The following is a 23,640-nucleotide window of genomic DNA, read 5'->3' on the forward strand; positions in this document are numbered from 1 at the left end:
TGCATTGGAATTAAAAATTCGATATGCATCATTACTTTCTTTTGTTTACAACTCTGTCTTGTATTGTTCTGGTCGTACTATTTCAAATATTCAATTTCATGACTGTATCATGTGTATCCATAAGTTTACCATAGTACTATCATATGGTTGGGTTAAAAATTAATGGTAAACCCTTAGGCTAGTTTTTACTGTTTTAATGTTTAATCTTACCGTTTTAATTTCTTGACATAACTGCACGACTCGATTCTCAATTATATGTGTTAAGATAATCGTTGCAAAGAATCCTGCTCAAACTTTAGTGAAAGACGGGGTTAATCTTGCTTTGTTGCGAGAGTTTATATTCTTTGTTGAAGGCAATTGTAGTGACCTGCAATACAAGTTCCATTCAATTGAGTTTAGTTATTATATGTCTTGTGTTTCTGTCTCTGCCCTAGGTTTTCTATATGAGTCTATTGGCACGAGAAACTTCATGTGAGCTTGACCTTTGTCCTCAATGTAAAACTTGTATATTTTGTTTGAATTAAATGGAGAATTAACTGTATGATTGTCATTCGTACCACATCTTCTAAGATATATTAGATACATAAGATATATTGTTAGTTTAGTGTACCACAATGACCCTTTTATCAAAATCCTTTTTTTTCACAAGAATCTCTTGACCAGACTATGACTTTTTGACTCTTGACCTTTGCATATTGGATGTGTCTCTTGGTATGATTACCTTGACGTCAAGTCAGGAGTCTCTGGTTTTTGTTAGTCTTGTATATTTTTAATTGTAAGTTGATTTTATAATTTGAAGTTTGAACTGGTACACATTTTGTTAAGGGCCATCTGAAGCCCGCCTCTGGAAGAGGGATTTTCTCGCTTTGTTGAAGATATAAAAAAGAAGATGTGGTATGGTTGCCAATGAGACAACTATCCACAAAAGACTAAAATGACACAGACTTTAACAACTATAGGTCCCCGTACGGCCTTCAACAATGAGAAAAGCCCATACCGCATAGTCAGCTATGAGGACTCATAAATGGCCTTTGACTGCTTTCTGCTCTTTTGACATTGTTACTGTCTCTTTTACACATTCCACATTTCCATTCTCAATTTTTTAGAATGTTTGGTTCAGATGAAACTAAATCCTTTAATTTCCGTGAATATCAAGTAAGAAAATTTACTGCTTCAGTAGCATCATGTTCTGCCAGCTGTGATAGATAATGCAAAATGTTTCAATCATTTTACCTTAGATTTCATTTCATGGACATGTAGGTATGAATAGTCTGCTTTTACATCATAAAAATTCACACAGAAGGTATACGCATATCAATAAACTGAACTCAATGCTAAGAACCATTAAAGTACACTTAGACAGAGAGCTCAATCTAGTGAAATACTTTGTTAAGTTGGTCACATTTAACTTGATATCACTGTCTGTTACCAAACTGCACCGAGATCCTGAAAAAAAAATGTGCAAGTTCAGTTTATTTAAAAAAGAATTCAATGGAAGAAAATAAGCTGATTACTGAAGTAAATGTAGAATATGTCTATTAATCACAGATGCCCCTGCTTGTGAAAAAAATGAGTAAACTTCCACATATAGATGCAGGATTCGCGTAATTTTGACCGTTTTGTGACCATAAGCATTGTGAATAAGTTTCAAAACATTTGGCTGAGGCAAATTAAAGTTAAAGAACAGAAACAATAGATTTAGCAGTTTTCCTATCTCAAGGCTCCGGGTTGACATTTGTATCATTAGTAATCGTACCACAACTTTTTACATATAAAAAAAACATGAACAGTGACGCCATCGTGACCCAATATTGAGCTTCACAGATCTGTGTTATGGGGTAATGTGAATCGCGTATAAGGTTCATAACATTTGATTGAGTCAGACTTATTGAGGGCCCTCATGGGGTTTTTGATTATGTGATTACTTGGCCGTTTTTTTAATGATTATTTGATTATTAAGCCAAATATTTCATGATTATTTGATTACCTAGGACTGTATTTTTAGTTTATGATAATTTGATTACTAAAGATAAGCAAATATTTAATGATTATGTGATTATATTGGCAAAAAAATGGTGATTATGTGATTACTAGGACCCCCCCATGAGGGGCCTCCTTATTTAAGACAAAGGAAACGAAATAGTCAGCACTTCTTATATTTTTTAAAGGGACATGATAACTCTTGAACGGTAAAAGTGACACTTAAAAATTTCAAATTTGATTTTGTGTTGAGGTGGGGATCCCGCTTACATGTTCAACCCCGCCTTATTCGGTATGTATGTGCTTGTGGTAAGTCAGGAGCCTGTAATTCAATGAATGTCGTTTTTTATGTGTTACATACTTGTTTTTCGTTCATTTTTTTTTACATAAATTTGTTCGTTTATTTTCTCGTTTGAATATTGTTTTACAATGTCATTTCAGTGCCTTTTATTGATAACTATATGCGGTATTGACTTTGCTCATTGTTGAAAGCTGCATATGACCCATAGTTTTTAGTGTTTGTGTGATCTGGTCTTTTGTGGAGAGTTCTTATTGGCACTCATGCCACATACGGGGGAGGGTTGGGATCCCGCTAACATGTTTAACCCCGCCTTATTTTATGTGCACGTGCCTATTTTGTTTTTCGTTTATTTTTTGTACATAACTTATACCGTTTGTTTTCTCGTTTGAATTGTTTTACATTGTCATGTCGGTGCCTTTAAAAGCTGACTTTGCGGTATGAACCTTGCCCATTGTTGAAGACCGTGTTGGTGACCTAGGCTACATTGTATAATTGTTAATTTCTGTGTCATTTAGTCTCTTGTGGAGAGTTCTCGTTGGCACTCATGCATCAGCTCCTTTTATATATTGTGTTTAGGTTTTGAAGTATTTGATTGAGGCAAACTAAAGTAAGAAGAGCAGAACCCGTTTTTATGGGACATTCGGGACAGATTGACTAGTGTAACTCTTTATGTTCCTAAATCATGGCGCCAACACAGAAGTTCTTACTATTGTGCTGGTGATACATATCCCACTAGCACTGTCATTAACACATGTACAATTAATTTTATTATAAAAATAATATTCAATCTTAATCTTGATTTCTTTATTTTTGGCCGAATGATTATATGCATGCCCTTCACAACGACTGCATGAGTATCAAATTTGCCAATTTATTGTACATAATTATACATTTTATTATATTTATAACTTTTTTTCCAACTAATTAAAGCTTACCAACTTATTGATCATAACTTTCCTTTATATGTCTTTTAACATTCTGTTTTGAACAAAAAGATTTCTAACATATACTTCACATGTATTTCTTTCAAATCTGACATTATTAAAAATCCGTTAAATAAATTCAGTCGAACTTGATAATAAATGTGCAATCAAATATATATGCAAGTCGTCAACTGGTCAAGTGGCTAGATGCACATATCGTTAGCCATATAAACAACATGTCCTAATTGGGTGGTTTTAAAACTTCTAGCATAGGTGGATCCAGGGGGCGCCCCCCAAACCCTTTGTGGGGGAAATTTGGTTGATTATATAGGGAATCATTGAAGCATGAATGAAGCGGGCCCCCTTAGGAAAAGTTCTGGATCCGCCACTGTCTAGACATATTTACGTAAATAAGGGATGAGTAAAGGAAAAAAAAAAAGAAAACAGCATGACTGAATTAAATAAAAAGATGTTCGATGTACTGTATACTTCGGTTTGTTTTAAAAATATATACGATGCTTTATTTTTATCTAGTTTCCTTATCAAAATAATTAAAATGAGAAGATAAATACCTTATAGCTTCCTTTACCGTCGATGCTAAAATGTTTAATGTTATAAAATAATTTTAGCGTCTTTGACCTACTTTACCTTTTTATTCGGAGACTTGCGGTTATTTTCTGTTATGTTCCTAATTGCATTCGGAATTCTCATGACTTTTTATACCTTCAATGTATTTTCCAAATCATTTATTTATTTAGTATATTTATATATAATATATATAATTTACAAGATTGATCGTTTATATAAATATACAGCGTTAATTTCCATTATTTAACGAGAGCGTACATTTTAAATGAATAAAATGAATGAAAACTACGGTTTATAGTTTGTGCATTGTGATAAAAAGTTCGTATGTATAATTACTTTCATTTGTTTCTTACTCTGTCTTGTATTGTTCTCGTCGTACTATTGCAAATATTCAATTTCATGACTGCATCAAGTGTTGCTATCAGTTTACCATAGTGATATCACATGGTAAGGTTAGAAATTAATGGTAAACCCTAGTTTTAACATCCGATTTTCGATTAACAGTGGTAAGGTAATCGTTGCAAAAAATCCTGCTCCAACTTTTGTGAAAGACGTTTTAACTTTGAATTGTTGCGAGAGTTTATGTTCTATGTTGAAGGCACTTGCATATAGTGACCTGAAATACAAGTACTGTTCTATTGAGTTTAGATACATGTCTTCTGTTTCTGTCCCTGACCTATGTTTGCTGTATTCGGCATGTGTAGTGCATCATGCCATGAAACATTGATACGTTATGAAATTTCGTGCAGGACTGCTTTGTGGTTTTTTTTTGGCATGGAACTCCTGACCAGACTATAACTTTTTGACTCTTGACCTATGCAGTGTGTTCCTTTGTATATTACCCTGACCTAGAAGTATAATTCTAAATTGACCTTGCTTCTGAATATGTAGCATGAAGATGTATTGTCATAAGATGGTGAGTCTTGTGGCACGAGAAACTTTATATGATCTTGACCTTTGCCCTCATTGTACAACTTGTATATTCTGTTTGAAGTATATGGAGAATCGTCTGATTGCATTCATATCTAATATTTTTATATCTATATTAAATATTTAGATATATTTGTATATTTTTAATTGTAAGATCGGTTTTATGTATTGGAATTTGAACTAGTACACATTTTGAAGTCCGCCGCCGGGCGAGGGATTTTCTCACTTTGTTAAAAACCCATTGGCGACCTTTGACTCTTTTTGCTTTTTTGTCATGTTACTGTCTCTTAAACACATTTCACATTTCCATCCTCAATTTTTGATATGAAGAATGTTTGATCAAATGAAAACTAAATCTTTTTATTGCTGTGAAAATAAGAAAGAATATTTACTGCTCTAGTAGCACCATGTACTGCAAGTTGTGATAGATTGATAATTCAAAATGGTTCAATCATTTTACCTTGGATTTCATTTGATGGACATGTTGATATGGATAGTCTGTTTAAGCATCTTAAAAATCACATGAAGGTATACGCATATCAATAAACTGAACTCAGTGCGAAGAACCTTTAAAGTACACTTAGACAAAGAGCTCAATCTAGTGAAATACTTTTTTTATGCTGGTCACTGTCTGTTATCAAACTGCACCGCAATCCTAAAAAAAAATATGCAAGTTAATTCTAATAGAAGTAGAAGCCAAAGGAAGTAAATAAACCGTTTACTGAAATAAATGTACAATATGTCTATGTGCCACAGATGCCCCTGCTTGTGAAAAGAAAACACAAGTAAACTCCACATTAAGGTTTATAAAATTTGATTGAGTCAAACTTATTTAAAAGAACGAAAACACAAATTCAGCATTTTCTATGTTTTTAAAGGAACATGATAACTCTTGAACGGTAAAAGTGACGCTACCAAATTTCAAATTCATTTTTTGTATGTGGAAAGAACCATTGTCCCAGGTTAGGGAGATGGTGAAGACCCCGCTAACATGTTCAACCCCGCCCTATTTATTATGCATGTGCCAGTCGCAAGTCAGTGGCCTATACATTTGTTCATTGCTTTCCTCGTTTGAATTTCGTTTTATCGTGTTTTTTTTTTTCTATGTTGTGATGTTATAATAATGTTTCATCCAGCTGCAAATGTTTGCACCTGTCCTAAGTCAGGAATCTGATGTACAGTAGTTATCGTTTGTATGTTTAATTTTTACGTTTTTCTCGTTTCTCGTTTTTTTATTTAGATTAGACCGTTGGTTTTCTCCATTGAATTGTTTTACACTAGTAGTTTTTGGGCCCTTTATAGCTTGTGGTTCGGTGAGAGCCAAGGCTCCGTATGAAGGCCGTACATTGACCTATAATGGTTTACTTTTATAAATTGTTATTTGGATATAGAGATTTGTCTCATTGGCACTCATACAACATCTTCTATACCTATTTGCTCATTGTTGAAAGCCGTATGGTGACATATAGTTGTTAATTTCTGTGTTACCTGGTCTCTTGTGGAGAGTTCTTCTTTGGCGCTCATGCCACATGAGGTGAAGGGTGGGGATCCTGCTAGCATGTTTAATCTGCCGCATTCTGTTTGTATGTACCTGTCCCAAGTCAGGAGACTCTAATTCATGAATTGTCGTTTGTTTATGTGTTACATATTTGTTTTTGTTCATTTTTTGTACATAACTTGTCGGTTTCTTTTCTCAGTGCTTTTTATAACTGACTATGCGGTACGGACTTTGTTCATTGTCGAAGGCCGTAGGGTGACTTATAGCTGTTAATTTCTGTATCATTTAGTCTTTTGTGGAGTGTTCTTATTGGCACTCATGACACATCTTCTTTTTATTTTGTGTATAAGTTTTGTAGTATTTGGTTGAGGCCACTAAAGTTAAAACAACGGAACCCTTTTTTTTGGACGTTCGGGACGAACGGACTAGAGTAACTCCGCAGTTTATGTTCCTTTTCTATGGTACCAACACAGAAGTTCTGACTAGTGTGCTGGTGCTACACATTCCACCAGCACTGTCATTAACACACACACACACACACAATTTTATTATAAAAATATTCAATCTTCATTTTGATTTGATTCTTTTTGGCCTATAATGATTATATGCATGCCTTAATTTCACAAGTAGTATCAAATTTGACAAATTTATTGTACATATACATTTTTGTTAATTTTTATAACTTATTTTTCAATTAAACTTAAATTGATCATCACTTTCTTTTTATATGTCTTTTAAGATTCCGTTTTGAACAAAACGATTTGTTACATATTATATACTTCACACGTATTTCTATCAAATCTGATATTATTACCAAGCAGCTATTAAATAAAATGCATTCGAACTTTAAATGTGCATTTAAATATATATGCAAGTCGTCAACTGGTGAAGTGGCTAGATGCATATATCGTTGGCCAATTGAACGACAGGTCTCCAAATTTTGTTGTTTTAAAACGTCTAGAAATATTAAAGGAAATAAATAAAAACAGAACGACTGAATTAAATAAAATAATGTTCGATATAATGAACCATTTCGATTTATTTTTAAAATCTAAACGATGCTTTATTTTTATCTAGTTTCCTAATAATTAGAATGAGAAAATAAATACCTTACAGCTTCTTTAACCGTCGATCCTGAAATGTTTAATGTTATAAAACAATTTTAGCGTCTTTGACCTACTTTACCTTTTTATTCGGATACTTGTGGTTATCTTCTTCAAGTTCAACGGGAACATTAGAATAATCTAGAAAAGAACCCAGATGGAACCAGGAATTCGGGTTGCTATAACCAAACAACCCGGATGTTGAACCAGTTACCATGGTTTCGAACCAAAGAACCAAGGTTCAGAACTAAACAACCCAGATGGAACCAGGGTTTAGAACCAGAGTGCCCGGATAAAACCGTATTGCATTCGGAATTCTCATGACTTTTTATACCTTCAACATATTTTCCAAATCATTTATTTATTTAGTATATTTATATATAATATAATATATAATATTTATATATAATTTATACCCCTGGGGGTTGAAGGCATATACAAACAATACAATACAATATACATACAACTGAGAGCAGAATAAAAAAGGAAAAAACCAATTTTCCTCTTTTTTCACTCTTATTTCTGACAAGTGCAATTAGAGGCCAAATTTGGACCAGAACGTAATAAATTTATTCTATAACCCATGTATTTGAGGAAAAATCATGTAAAACAAAGACAATTCTGTTAAATTAGTATTTATTTGTTACATTTCAAAATAAATTTATACTGAATTCTACATTGAGCATTCCATTTTCAGTCAACTCTCTGTAAAGGATGCAACATAGAATAAATTTATTCTAAACGCATGGAGGTTTCTGTATGTGATCATTTATAAAATACATTTATTATATAGAGCCTTAATATCTATAATTAGTTCAAGAAAATCATAGAATAAATTTATTCTACATTCAATGTCATTTATGATTATAATAATATTTAAAATAAATTTATTTTGAAAGCCCAGTAATCTGTATGGTGAGGCTGAGACACCGAATAAATTTATTCTACATTCAATGTCATTTATGATTATAATAATATTTAAAATAAATTTATTTTGAAAGTCCAGTAATCTGTATGGTGAGGCTGAGACACCGAATAAATTTATTCTACATTCAATGTCATTTATGATTATAATAATATTTAAAATAAATTTATTTTGAAAGTCCAGTAATCTGTATGGTGAGGCTAAGACACAGAATAAATTTATTTCACATTCAATGTGATTTATGATTATAATAATATATAGAATAAATTTATTTTGAAGTAAAGTAATCTGCATGGTGAGGCTGTGACACATAATAAATTTATTCTAGATTCAATGCGATTTCGGATTATAATAATATATAAAATAAATTTATTTTGAAGTAAAGTTATCTGAGTGTATGATGAGGCTGAGACACAGAATAAATTTATTCTACATTCAATATGAATTTTGTTTTATATAAAAATATATAAAATAAATTTATTACGAAAGTACAGTAATTATGTTAAGGTTGATACACAGCATATATGTTTTCTACATTCAAATTGCTTAATGATTATTAAATGATATACAATGTATATGAAAAAAACTTTATTTTGAAAATTCTTTGAAAATGTATATCTTTTTTTTTGCAACACTGGTTGTTTTGATAATTGTGAATTTTTATAATCTTAAAAATATTTCATGATAAAATTAAAACGATTTAAAAGAAAATTCCAACTGTATTATTTATTGTAGAAAAAATGATACAATAAATTGCTTCGCCAAGCGCAGCTGGATACGACCACAAAGGTCAAACCCTAAACAGTTGGAGCAAAAATGGACACAATGTTCGTGCATGATACAGGTCTGAATTTGGATTGTAATTAGATGTTTGATGCAACATAGGTTTCTGACACAGAATAACGGTAGCCAAAGAACTTAGAATTGGTTATATCATTTGAATTTACATTCAATTTTTGACTTTTATGCAATACACTATGCTGTTGCGAATTGCTACCCCCCCCCCTTCCCCCCCAAAAAAAATGAAAAAAAATTTACCTCTTTTTTTATGCTTTTGTCGTTGCTATTTGATCCCTCACCGTAAAAAAATATATAACCCTCTCCCTTTTTTGGGCAAAATGATATTTGAAATTTTCTTTTCAAATTTCTGAAATCTGTAATGAAACAATATAAAAGTTTTAAAATAGAAAATGACATACTACATAATCATTGCTAACATTAATATAACTTAATCAGCATGTTTAAAATAGTAACTTCGAAATTCTAAAAATTAATTATTAGCTAATCACCTTAAGACAATACAACATTTCCTTATACATACTTTAAAAGCAGTGTACGAAGGTAATCCAAACTTAACATTGTACTAATGTAATTGTCCAGATTCAGATTCAGATTCAATATTTTATTAAAGTCTCACTACTTGCAATACATAAATATACAGTACATACAGAGTATATACACAATATAAAACAGACAATACACAAATATAAAATACAAGTACCATTCTATGAAGAATTATGAGAGGCCATAAAACAATTTCTAAATAAAAGTTAAAATACATACGATTATTAAAATAATTTCATTTTAAGAATATAAAATGGTATTTCTTCTATTTAGAATATCAAAGCAGGTTTTGGCAACCATATCATAACAATTAATGTTTTTAAATAAATAAACAAATTTATCATCATCAGACAAATCATTAACCAGGAAACCTTTGTTTTTCCCTTTTTTTGCCCCTAATTTCTAAACGGTTTGAGCCATAAACCCCAAAAGCCAATCCAAACCATCCCATTGTGGTATGGAAACTTGTGGTATAATTTCAGAGATATCCATACACCCTTCCACGTCAAATTATTGTCTTGAAACTAAAAAAAAATGCTTATTTAGGCCTCTTTTTGGCCCCTTATTCATAGTCTGTTTTTGTGGTTATAAACTTTGTGTGTTTAAATTTGATAGATTTCTATTTACTTATACTAAAGTTTTTGTCCGGAAACCAAATGTCTTCGGACGACGCTGAAATGTTTTTTGCGGTCATATAAAAAATACATGAATTATACCCTTTTTCTCTGTCAGTTTCAATATTATTTAATATTCCATAAATATTGCAGTTATGATTACATTTTGTTTGTCCAGTTTATCTTATCACATATATTCTAGTGGAACAGTTCAGAATGCATGTAAAACAATTGCTATATTGCCAAAAATCAATTTCATTATCGTTTCGATTTATCATGTGATGGCAAACAAACAGTTCAAAAGTACATCTAAGTCTTTTTTGATTGCTTATATAATCCTGAACATTTTGTTCAATGTTTTGTCACTGGTCATCTGTTAGAATAATTTTAGGGTTTTTTTCACACAAGAGACAAGCTTCGTTATAATGCATCTGGTACTTATCGTTAAGTAATCTGGTCTTTTAGTGAAATACAGATCTGTAGTTGGAATTTTTCATCTTCAAACTCTTCTTAACTTTTCGAACAATTATCTTTGTAAATGTCAACATTTTATCTTCTAATATTCCCAAATACATGTTTCCATTATTCCGTTCAACCAAAGCTATCTGAAAGATCAAATAAAAAAATACAGTTCATATTAAAAAAAAATGGAAATGTGTCTATGGCCTACAAATGCCCCCGCTCAGAAATATGCATGTGTCAACTTCCACATTCAGATACATGTACAGGATTCAAGTAATTAAGACTGTGTTGTGATTTTAACATTCGGTTGAGGCAAACTAAAGTTAGTGAACGGAAACGAAAAAATCAGCATTTTTTATGTTTATAAATTGCCTTAACTCAAGAACGGTAGAAGTGAGGCCACTCAATTTAAACCTTGATCTGTGAATTATGGTAATATGCATTGTGTATACGATTTATTACATTTGCTTGAGGCAACTAAAGTTAGAGAACAGAAGCCAAAAATCCAGCAGTTTTATGTTTATAAATGGGCATAACTCAAGGTGGTAAAAGTGGTGTCACCCATGCGACATCTTACACTAACCTTATCAAAAGCTTTAATTTGTAAAGTAAGCAAAATTTTCAGAGAGAATATACAAGGACTGAAGGAGCAGCCGGATCTTGTCGCCGTATAAATAAGATATGACAATGATTGTACAACTGCACGTCACATATCAGGCCCTCGCTCTAAAATTCATAACATATTCCTATTTATAGATTAACCGATACATTGCACGCATTCTTAAAATAATGACTTTTAATTCACTAATAACAATTCCGGCCGAACTACAATTGTCAAAATATGAATTATATTAGCACTTTCAAAACCTTTTGCAATGCGATAAGAAAGTGCACTTTTTATAAAACAACAATTATGATTCTTAATTTCAGCATTCTAAGATACTTCTTTTAAGCCAGTTAAAAGTTTAATCTTTTTAAATTACCTCAGTAGATTTTTCTCCAAATGTATCCTTCAATAAAGTTCTCTGTGGTTGTAGTAATTTCTGCCATTTTGTCTGCCTTCTAAACTTTTGTGTTTCTTTAAAAATTCCTTTTGATAGAAGTGTCTGGTGACCTATAAAGAATAGCGTATTATATTTTGACTGAAATGGTCATATTATCCATGAAGATGGAGACGTTTCGTCAATTATTCTGTGTGCCAAAGAGATTGCATAAGATTGTAAGTACAGTTCTTTAGGTACTTATGAAAATGTTCAAAACTAGTTTTTACATAAAATAGTCTCTTGGTCGTTTATTTGTTTTGGTGTGTTATTTTTTCATAGACATTATGAGTATAAATATCCTTTTGAATTCAGTGGCGGATCCAGTTAATGTTCTATAATTTGAACACTCTTTTTTGACGATCAATGGTTTTGAATTGGAACAAATGTTTAGAACCCTCATTTAGAAATGGCTGGTCCCGCCCCTGTGTATCTTTCACTTTTTGCTTAAATAATAGGTACATGTTCCATCTTTCTATGCAACAGTTTCATAGCTAGTGTGCCATAACAACTGTCCCAAGACTAAGCGTAAAGAAAGTGAACTTTTTTTTTAAATGTTTAAAGATTACTTCAACTTTCACTCGTAGTAAATAATTTTGAGATTACAAATTAGAAACATTAGAGGGGGAGGGGGTAGTAAACGATAAAACTGAGTCTATAATGGCGAGTAGAGAGTTTCTTTATTTTTTAAACATTTTTAAGCTAAAATTTTATATATTCTCCAATCAAGAGGTGGGGGTCACTGCTCTATCATGGACTTCGTGTTTATCAAAACGTCTTTGTAGTATAATATTCACAACTAATTAATATAAAATAACACAGAAGTTTACTCTCTAGCTCATCCAGTCCCAAGCATCATGTCAGGCATTGTCATTACTAATGTCTTCTAATCTGATTAAATTAATTACTAAAAACAAATAAATGTCTTCTAATCTGAGAAACAATTTCATCATTTAAACGAAATCTTTTACTTATGATAATGTTGATCAAAGTAATATCAATAGAACCATACAAATAGTAAGCAAATACATGTTTTCAGATACCATCTTCAATATAAAAAAAAATCACTTCATGAAAAAAATAACTTGTTATGTGTTCCTCTCCTAGCTTCGAAGTGTATCCAAAATCAAAGATGTGGAACATATTTATCTGACATAATCATTTGGTAATTGATGCAATAAGTGTCTCCAGCTCTTTTATGCCCGTCTTGAACATAAAATACTAAATATAAAATAAACAACTCTCCAAATGCTCAGGTTGGTTGTCATATTATGCAACATAGTTAATAATTAGAACCCAATGGGAAAAACATAGAACTTCTTTCGTCACACAAAACACTGTCAAAAATCCAAACATACTATCCACACTGATCTGTGTCCACACTTGTAGTATATTAATTTATCTTAGTGATATAACAAATTGTCGGAGTAGTATAGTCAAATTTCGTTATAGTATAACTTATAAACATTTACTTCATGATATACCTCTTTCCTTAACGATATGATTATCGTTATCATAGGCAGTTGTGGCGTTCCATAAGTGTTATATTCCAAATTGTTCTTGTTTGTTATGCAGTGATCGATATTATTCTTATGAGGTGCTATCGTAAAAAATTATGCAAATTGATATTCGCAGATGCAGATCGATCGAGGATTTGAGAAGGGGCATAAACAAAGGCTTGTTAAACGTCTAGTATGTATTGAGCATAAATGTCGGGGATCCCAGTATCCATGCCCCCCACCCTAAACCCACCTCTAATATACTGAGCAAAACTAACCTCCAATTTCTTGAACTGTGAGGAATGTTTCATAAACGAAACTGGAAGAGTAGACTATCCCGTCTATGTTCAACTTCCCTCCTTTTAATTTCCACGTGTCTGTCATCTTCGGTGCATGTACATGTACATAGAGAGAAATACCAAGTGATCATATTATACAAAATTACAGATCAGTGTCCTACGTCTTGTCATTAGTATATATCTTGTGTTTCCATTTGAAGTCTTCTCGACATGTGGTAACACTAGGGGACCTACAATCGACGTACGCGTACATTACATAAAATTGACAAGGCTTTTAAGCCGCGTTTGTTGTAATTAGTACTAATTATTTTAACAGCTTCTGGTAGATATGCGGCACTTGTTTGCTAACATGAATGAAACAAATCGAAGGTTGTAAATTATTTGAATATGTGTCATTTCATAGAGGTTATTAATGTGTGGTCATTTTATATCATTTAAATAAAATAATATGTTAAACAAAAAATGGACAACTACAAAAGTATATTGGTCTGGATGGATGGTCCATCGATTTTGTATTCTTTTAATTTAAAAAAAAAAATTCCATGCTTTATAATTTTGCTCATTATTCTCTATCTGTCAACTCAAACAAGACCTCAAGTATTGTTACCGATAAACAGGGCTGGCGTTTGGGAATGTGTACCATTTTGTCTTATCCTTTCTTTTATTTGTTTTAAAAGATTTATTTTTTTAATTTGCGACGTATTGACATTCAAATCTTTGATCCAACCGTGTTATCTGAATAGAACTCCGACTAGGTCACACTCACGACTTGAAAGTAGGTATGTGCTGCTGATTCCATAGACACTTAAGGGTGACTGGGGAATAGAATTGTCTTCATCTACCAAAATACATGTAGTAAATTGTAAAACCTGTATAAAAAGCTTACCACACTTCATCCCGGTCTACCCTTATCACAGGTATTCCCCATGGTATGTATTGTTTAAAAATAGCTTCTCGCTCCGTGCATGCATGCATGAACTATTTGACACTGCAATCTGTCGATCAATCGACTTTAAAGAAAAGATGTATGATCTTACATCAAAACAATGCATAACGCCACCCGTTCATCTTTTTCTACAAAATGATATATGTGAAACTGCTGACATTATTAGACCACATATATGACACTTCGTCTATAACTGAGGTGTGGATGGGGGTTTACAGAATAGAGAATAATGAACAAAAAAATAGAAAGAATAGTAAGAGAAAAATGGTCTTAAATTTGACCCCATCCTGACCCTCGTACTTATGAGAATGTATATATAGGTTGAGGCCTTGCCCTCCATGTATTCAAAGTAAAGTATTATATTATTTTGATTATGAAATATTGTGATTAGAAACGGTTACTTTTTTCAATCGATCTTCAAACCCTTTGCCGGTGCTAAAACCGAAATATTGATTTATTAGTGTTCAACGTAACTTTCAGCACTATTGTTCATTTCGTGGTGATCAAACTGTAATGGTGGAGAAAGCCGGAATGCCAAGAGAAAATCTACGATTTTTGACGTGAAAACTGATAATCATATTCAATCACTATACTAAACCCCTAACGGGAAGAATTCCACGTGTGGCACCCGTCGTATTGCTCACGTTATTACAAACCCGGTAATAACTTCGGCGGGTCACATTCGTGAAAAGGAAACGGAATGGTAGGTACGACATAAAGAATCATTACTAATGATGCTAAACCCTTAACGGAAAGGATTGTGCCTGATATTCATATGATGAAGACTTAATCTTTCAATCAGTTTAATTGAAGTCTGGAGCTGGCATGTCAGTTATCTGCTAGTAGTCTGTTGTTGTTTATGTATTATTGTCATTTTGTTTATTTTCTTTGATTACATCTTCTGACATCAGACTCAGACTTCTGTTGAACTGAATTTTAATGTGCGTATTGTTATGCGTTTTCTTTTCTACATTGGCTAGAGGTATATAGGAGAGGGTTGAGATCTCATAAACATGTTTAAGCCCTCCGCATTTTTGCGCCCATCCCAAGTCAGAAGCCTCTAGCCTTTGTGAGTATTTTATTATTTTTAATTTTAGTTTCTGGTGTACAATTTGGAGTTTAGTATTACGTTCATCATCACTGAACTAGATATAGGAAGATGTGGTGTGAGTGCCAATGAGACAACTCTCCATACAAATAACAATTTAAAAAGTAAACCATTATAGGTTAAAGTACGGCCTTCAACACGGAGCCTTGGCTCACACCGAACAACAAGCTATAAAGGGCCCCAAAATTACTAGTGTAAAACCATTCAAACGGGAAATATTTGTTCAGGGGCCAGCTGAAGGACGGCTCCAGGTGCGGGAATTTCTCGCTGCATTGAATACCTGTTGGTGACCTTCTGCTGTTGTTTGTTCTATGGTCGGGTTGTTTCTCTTTGACACATTCCCAATTTCCATTCTCAATTTTATTTTTCAAGATTGTAGTTGAAAGCAACTGCCATGTGCGAGGTTTGAACCATCACAACCTCAGGCCCCTAAAAACGAAAAGATTAAGAAACAAAAAAAATCGCGTGTATGTCTTTTAAGTTAATATTATATATATAATTAATTATATATATATATATATATATTTTCAACTTATAATCAAAAGTGTATTAATTGTAATAGAAATTTCAACAATTTAAAAATATGTTAAAGAATTTTAAGGCTTAAAAATATATAGGCGAAACAAATATATGGATATGTTTGTTGGTATCCCATTCTCTTCAAAGCTAATGATAAATCTGTTCATGCTTTATATCCAGTGGCGTTACTTGACTCTCATACCTCGATTGTTAGCGAGTCGAAGGAGGAAACGGTATCAGTGCTGACTGAAGATACTACGGGTGTGGGTTGGGGGAGGGGGGTTAATCCAACAACGGAACCCTCGACTATAAGAGCTCTCAGCATTTGCAGATAAAAAAGACGACTTTGAAGTTTGCTGAACGTGTGTGGCTAAAATTACGTGCATATTCAGGACTTGAACATAATAACAATAAATCCAGTAGATAGGTTCGTAATGAAATGTCTTCATTGACTTTGTCTTGTGTAAAAAAGTTCTCTTGAAATCCTCGCGGGTTTAATCAACTGTGTAGTAAGCGCTTCGGTACTTTCATAGTTTATAGAATTTTTTCGTTAATTCGCCATTTATCATTTTATAAGTTACAAAATTATGAAACAATAACCCGGATAAATCATTTCAGAAACATGATAGTGCTTGTATATTTTATAAGAGGATAACGAAATTTGAGAATTATATTTATTAAGATTGATAACCATGATGGAGCAAACCACTTTTTTATGTCCCTTTTTTCCCTTAAGGTGCTCGCGTCATTATTTATATAAAGAATGATAAGGATGACGATAATATCGATGTCTAATGTCCAGTGGTAACTATTACATACAGACACCCAGAACGACAACATGCTTATATTATCAACACGTTTTGACAGATTTTTTGACGCGTTTTTCTGAAGATACAAATAACTCTGCAGGAAGACATGCCACTCTGCCAAGACACACTATTCTAACTTCAATCGTACCAGTCTTCAAATGCTTTCATTACTTATCAACGAATAAAATTGAGAAAAGAAATGGGGAATGTGTCAAAGAGACAACAACCCGACCATAGAAAAGACAACAGCAGAAGGTCACCAACTCAATGTAACAATAAATTTCCGCACGCAGAGGCGTCCTTCAGATGGCCCCTTTACAAATATATACTAGTTCAGATAATGAACGCCATGCATACTAAACTCCAAATTGTACACAAGAAACTAAAATTAAAAATAATACAAGACTAACAAAGGCCAGAGGCTCCTGACTTGGGACAGGCGCAAAAATGCGGCGGGGTTAAACATGTTTATGAGATCTCAACCCTCCCCTATATCTCTAATGTAGAAAAGTAAACGCATAACAATACACACATTAAAATTCAGTTCAAGAGAAGTCTGAGTCTGATGTCAGATGATGTAACCAAAGAAAATAAATAAAATTACAATAATACATAAATGACAACAGACTTTCTTGACCTTCATTATTTGTTTGGTAGGAGCAATGTAGCATATTATATCATGGAAAAGCCATTGTTTTTTTACTGATATCAGGAACACTAAGCTAAGTGTACAGTGTAGTATTCCGGACGTCAACACAAAAACAGCATGCAGATATATATATATATATATGGGGGATAAGTATACCATTATTTACACATCAGACTGTGCTAGTTATACCATAACTTTGGATACATCAAACTAGGTACTTCATATCTGAGTAACAGGCAATGTAAGCCCCCAGTTTTATAGAATTAATTTATAACTATATTTGTATCATTTGTATTAATCTGTCAAATGTGTGTGTTCTACAAGGATCAACAGTCCTTACCCTTCCATTTGATACATGTATCTATATAACTTACCAAAAAAATTTCTGCATATAATATAGTTTGATTTTAACACGTAAGAACTACTTTGTTTTAAATACGTACCTCTTTCTTTTTTGAACGTGCCCGAAATGGTGGTGTAACATCTTACGAAGTCTATTCAAAATATTTTGCAAACTATTTCGCTCTGGCTGGTGGTAGGGACCGTCTTACACTTGCATTGTGATGAGATCCTTTTTGTTCCATGTTGAAGGTTTAATGTGACTTTGAGTTTAAATATAGCAATTAAAGCGCTATTCCTTTGCTTAATTTTTGTATGTGTTTTTTTAATGTGCTTATATTCATTTTGTGTCACGGATCGATTACCCCATATTCTTTTGTTTTTCTATGGGAAAAAAATGTTCCTATACAAGAAAAGAAATATTGGTATATTCTTTTTTCTTCGATTTTTTTAATAACTTATTTTTAATTTTAGGAATTGAACGAAAAAGGGAAGTGTACTATAAAATCTCTCGATTCTTTCTTCAAACACGATTTGTTATCATATGCTAATTACCCATATCATATTTTAATGAACACATGCTGTGGCCATCATATAAACCTAATAAACATCCGAATGTAAAATTTCGCACGATAGATAATGACAAACAAACGACGGAAATTACATAATAAATCCACAGCGTGTGCATTTGACTCTATCTTAATATATTTGTCAGTACATGGAGGAAAGGTCCGTGTCAAATGTATTTTTAAAGATTAGGAACGACGATTCAATTTCCATTTGTTTATTGTTTTAGTCTTGGTTGAAACGTCACCAGGAACATATCAGGATAGACAACAGAAGTCTGTAAGTATCTATTTTATGTATTTATATATTAACATAGATATTATAACATGTATAAGCCTTTCATGTCTTCTGTTGACACATTTTCATAACTATATGCACCGTTTTCGTAGATCACAGATGCCCTTTTCGAACATAAAAAACCTCCCCGAAAAAAACACACCTCATCCGAATCTTTCTTCTCATTAAATGAATGCCTGAATGGTCATCAAATTAATACTTGTTATTGGCAGGCATTTTCGAATAATTCTAAAAAAAATGTATCAATTCTGACTGCAATGAATTGAAATGGAAAATAATATACATTGTATCTCGAGGGAAATGTACATACTTTAACAACAGTGAATTTTTCATAAATATTATATAAAATAGTAAAAGTGTAGCATACATAATTATCATGGGTACTAACGATTAAACTCTGGAAGAAATATAGTCCAGCATAAATACAAATATACAGGCTTCAGCACATTATTAGCAACTGTCATTGGCAAAATCCCTTTTTTCTTATAGTGCTATAATCTGGATAACACACAGCTAATGTATGCATTAACTATACCTAAGATAAACTGCATCATGTGCATGAAAGGTGGGGGGAGGGTTAATGGAAAAAATAAATTTTCTCAGAAAGGTTTCTCTTTCTTCAGAGGTTTATATGGAAAGTTGATGTCTAGATCTGTTGTGCAGTGTCATGTGGGTTTTTTCGCCTGTATGCGAGACATAGGCATGATATTATATGTGTTTAGGGGCCAGCTGAAGGACGCCTCCGGGTGCGGGAATTTCTCGCTACATTGAAGACCTGTTGGTGACCTTCTGCTGTTGTTTTTTTCTATGGTCGGGTTGTTGTCTCTTTGTCACATTCCCCATTTCCATTCTCAATTTTATTGCAACCCAAAACTTGACGTCCATAACCCAACGGCGGTGGCGACGATGGAGTACACTATTTGTTTGAAGCATTATATTTCATAAATTAGACAACCTAAATGCTTCATACCTTATGTTACGAGATTTCCGTCTGTCATATGTCCATTGTCCATGTAACCTAATTTTCATGGTTCAATAACTGCTTGATACGTTTTGTTTTGTGAAATGAAAAACTTACTTATTATGAGTTAGGATAACTATGTTTGGTATATGGGTTCCTAGCAAACATTTACCTGTTCGTCAGCTAGGTACATGTAGTATTATCCTGACCTCGACCTTATTCCATGGATCAGTAATCAAAGATAAAGTAACTTAAGCAAGACCGTATCTAGATACTATAACTAGTAACCTGATTGTGAGGTGCACATATCAACCTGACAGGTTCCGTCTGACCTTGGCCTCAATTTCATGGTGCATTGGCCAATGTATATATATGTATATATATACAAACGAGTCTAAATTGAAAACTACGTTCAAACCTATGATTGCGTTGGATAAAAACCGAAATTTATATATATATATATGTTTGTGGTTTGGTCTATCTCTCAGATACTTTAAGCAGTAGGACCACTATATAGGGTGTATCATGTATTGAATAATTGTCAGCTGGAAATGTCCGTCTGACAGGTCTCAATTGACTTCGACTTAATTTTTATGGTTCATTGGACATTTTTTAGTTGTGTGGTTGGGTCAGTTTTTCGGGCATTATAATCAATAGGTCAATTATGTAGTGTATGGAACAACTGTGAGGTGTCATGTCTATTTGTCGGGGTTAACATGACCTTGACTTGTTTGATGTTAATATCCGATTCTCAGGTACTATTAGCAATATGACAACTATTATACATTGTAGTTGTGCATTGATAATGTTAAGTATACTGATAATTGTAGTAAAACCTCCATACTAAAGACTTTCAACATGATTTGAATGATAAGTAAAAAAAAATGCGAGACATGTGCACTCATATTTTGGTAATAACATGTTTAAAGTGTTGACTAAATTACATGTACCTAAATTTCAATATATTTTTGTATCAGAGTGCTGAGGGAGCATCTTTAAAGTTTTGAGAGGGGAATGAATATTTTGTTGAAGGGGAGAATGTGTTGGGTACATTACTCATATTTTGCTAACGGAGCTGCTGTTCCTTTTGGAACATGTCTTACTTGTTTTCTGGTATGTTGAATGGGGTAGGTAAAAGTATTGTCAACACCACTGAGTCTTGTGTTTTGTTTAAGACTTAATGAAACATGCATTTAGTTGTTATTTGTGTCTTCAGTTCGCTGTCTCCTAGGCATGAACCATTCATCTGTTTTAAGACTCTATGATTGATTGATTGATCATGACTGGCTGACTGTCCAATGGCAAATATCACATGCATATTCAGGAAGTTGGGAATGATACATGCCAATACTGATAAAAAATAAAGAAATATGCCTGAAGAAAAACAATAACAGAGTAAATGTTCCTGAATTTTAAACTAAAATATTTCTTGTAGAGTGAGAAAACTGTTATGAAACACCAGCAACAAAGACTATATTGTTATTCAGTCCTGACTTATTCCGTGTCTCTGAAGATGAAGATCAGGTATGTAATAATGAGGTTTTAATTTGACATTTAAATTGTAAAAGTTTAATTAGTTACTGTAAGTTAATCCCTTTATTGTTTAAAAATTCAACAATTACTGTCTAGTGATTAATATAGCCATCTTTATCTTGCTGTATCCAGAGGCAATATATATAAGAAAATGTGGTGTGGGTGCCAACATGGCCAATGAGACAACTCTCCATCTAAGTCACAATTTATAAAAGTAAACCATAAAAGGTCAAAGTACGGACTTCAACACGGAGCAAGACTATTATTAACTACAATAAAGAGAGTGAATAATATTGTATAAGCAAAATAGACAACATAATTAAGATTAAAAGAAAGACAGACAATTTCTTCATTAAAGATTATTAATTTTGGTATGATAACTAAAAATATTAACGAAATGACTATTTTGATATAATTATTTCAATCATATACCCAAACATGTCAAAGGGAAAACTTTTTTTTTCATATTTGAAATTGTTTTGAATTTGTCGTTATTTCTTTCAGATCAGGTCTATCCAGAAGCAAGAAACGGGACATTTTTATAGCACGTACATCTACAGAGAGAGACATGTTTAAAAAACAGATTTATTTTCAATTTAAGAAAAACCTGTTGACCTTTTACTATTTCTTATCTGTTTATTTTATATTTATATGTTGATATTTTAAAATTGCTGCACAGTATTTCTATTCAGACCCACATAACAAAATCAGCTGAAGAAATTGATATTTTCATATTTCAAGGAAGACTAGTGTCCTTTTGCATTGTTGATAGCAGATATATGTATTGTCTTAAGTTGGGTTTAAGAACAGTCACATCGCAACTTAAAATAAAATACGTTTTTATGAATGTTACATGTAAATAGACATGAAAGGTAGACATATATAAGAACACATTTTTTTATGACCTAAATGTATTTTCAAGGTAAATTTATTATGTAAACTTATTTTAAAATATTATCAAAAACATTGATGGTTTAAAATAAACTTATTCTATGTAGCCTAAACTAATCACACAGATCAGTGTATTTTTTCCTTAACAAATTTTCTATATTTTTATAACCAGAATAAATTGATTACTGTGCTTTCAAAAAAAAATGATTTATATATCATAATACACAATGTACTTTTAACATGTATAATGTTAATAAATTTATTTTGTGTCTCCACCATAATATAATAACTACTTTCAGAATAAATTTATTTTACATATTATTATACAAGACAAAAATCACATTGAACATAGAATAAATTTATTCTGTGTCTCAACCTCACTATACAGATTACTTTACTTTCAAAATAAATTTATTTTATATATTATTATTATCATAAATCACATTGAATGTGACATAAATTGATTCTGTGTCTCAGCCTCACCATACAGATAACTTTACTTCAAAATAAATTTATTCTTTATATTATTATAATCATAAATGACATTAAATATAGAATAAATTTATTCTATGTCTCAGCCTCACCATACAGATTATTGGACTTTCAAAATAAATTTATTTTATATATTATCATAATCATAAATGACATTGAATGTAGAATAAATTTATTGTATGATTTTCTTGAACTAATAATAGATATTAAGGCTCTATATAATAAATTTATTTTATAAATGATCATATACATAAAGCACCATGCATTTAGAATAAATTTATTCTATGTTTCATCATTTACAGACAGTTGACTGAAAATGGAATGCTAAGTGTAGAATTCAGTATAAATTTATTTTGAAATGTAACAAATAAATACTAATATAACAGAATTGTCTTTGTTTTTCATGATTTTTCCTCAAATACATGGGTTGTAGAATAAATTTATTACGTTGTGGTACAAATTTGGCCTCTAATTGCACTTGTCAGAAATAAGAGTGAAAAAAGAGGAAAATTGTTTTTTTCCTTTTTTATTCTGCTCTCAGTTAATACATAATGGAAAAAATAACATTAAACATCATATATAAAGTGGTAAAACAGTAATATTTATGCAGGCGTTATGTCCACTCCCCTCATTGCAAATTACTTTTTAATGAACGGAACAGTAAGCTGCATAATATCTAATGAAGATAGAATTAATTGTAATCTATCTGTTTCAGATAATTTAAAGAATTCTGGACATATATAATAATGCTCCCCGCCTCTGCGGCAAGTGCATATCAACTTTTTTCGTACTAATCAAGGATGCTTATTATTTCTTATACTTTTAGCCAAATTGTTTATCATTTTATAGAAAAAACGAAGTATTATATAATATTTATCGTACTTTCATAGTACTACACAAAACGGGTATTTGAAATATGTAGTACAAATCTAGCACTGTTAAATTATGGTAATAAAAAAGTACCGTGACTAGTTTAAAAGTACTAGATTACTATTTATCTATTTAGGTACACTTTATATTACT

The 23,640-nt window shown here is 32.0% G+C and overlaps 1 protein-coding gene and 2 long non-coding RNA genes across 4 annotated transcripts; 1 reads left to right on the forward strand and 2 right to left on the reverse strand.

The window, feature by feature from the left end:
• Positions 1-179: 179 nt before the first annotated feature.
• On the reverse strand, positions 180-1,372 carry LOC143047342 (uncharacterized). The gene is made up of 2 exons (XR_012969510.1): positions 1,234-1,372; positions 180-367 (listed from the first exon to the last, which is right to left on the reverse strand). It is a non-coding gene; the product is annotated as an uncharacterized LOC143047342 (long non-coding RNA).
• An 8,452-nt stretch (positions 1,373-9,824) lies between these two features.
• On the reverse strand, positions 9,825-13,675 carry LOC143047340 (uncharacterized). Its single transcript, XM_076220374.1, has 3 exons — positions 13,486-13,675; positions 11,652-11,782; positions 9,825-10,811 (listed from the first exon to the last, which is right to left on the reverse strand). Exons 1-3 carry the CDS (start codon positions 13,589-13,591, stop codon positions 10,668-10,670), a joined length of 381 nt encoding a protein of 126 aa, XP_076076489.1. The 5' UTR covers positions 13,592-13,675; the 3' UTR covers positions 9,825-10,667.
• A 4,818-nt stretch (positions 13,676-18,493) lies between these two features.
• LOC143047341 (uncharacterized) lies at positions 18,494-22,359 on the forward strand. 2 transcript variants are annotated; one of them, XR_012969509.1, is made up of 3 exons: positions 18,494-18,718; positions 21,137-21,225; positions 21,739-22,359. It is a non-coding gene; the product is annotated as an uncharacterized LOC143047341 (long non-coding RNA). The 2 variants fall into 2 exon arrangements; XR_012969508.1 differs by having other exon boundaries at positions 18,495-18,722.
• Positions 22,360-23,640: the final 1,281 nt, after the last annotated feature.

This window comes from Mytilus galloprovincialis, chromosome 10, assembly GCF_965363235.1.
Source record: "Mytilus galloprovincialis chromosome 10, xbMytGall1.hap1.1, whole genome shotgun sequence".
In the NCBI taxonomy this organism is placed as follows: domain Eukaryota; kingdom Metazoa; phylum Mollusca; class Bivalvia; order Mytilida; family Mytilidae; genus Mytilus; species Mytilus galloprovincialis.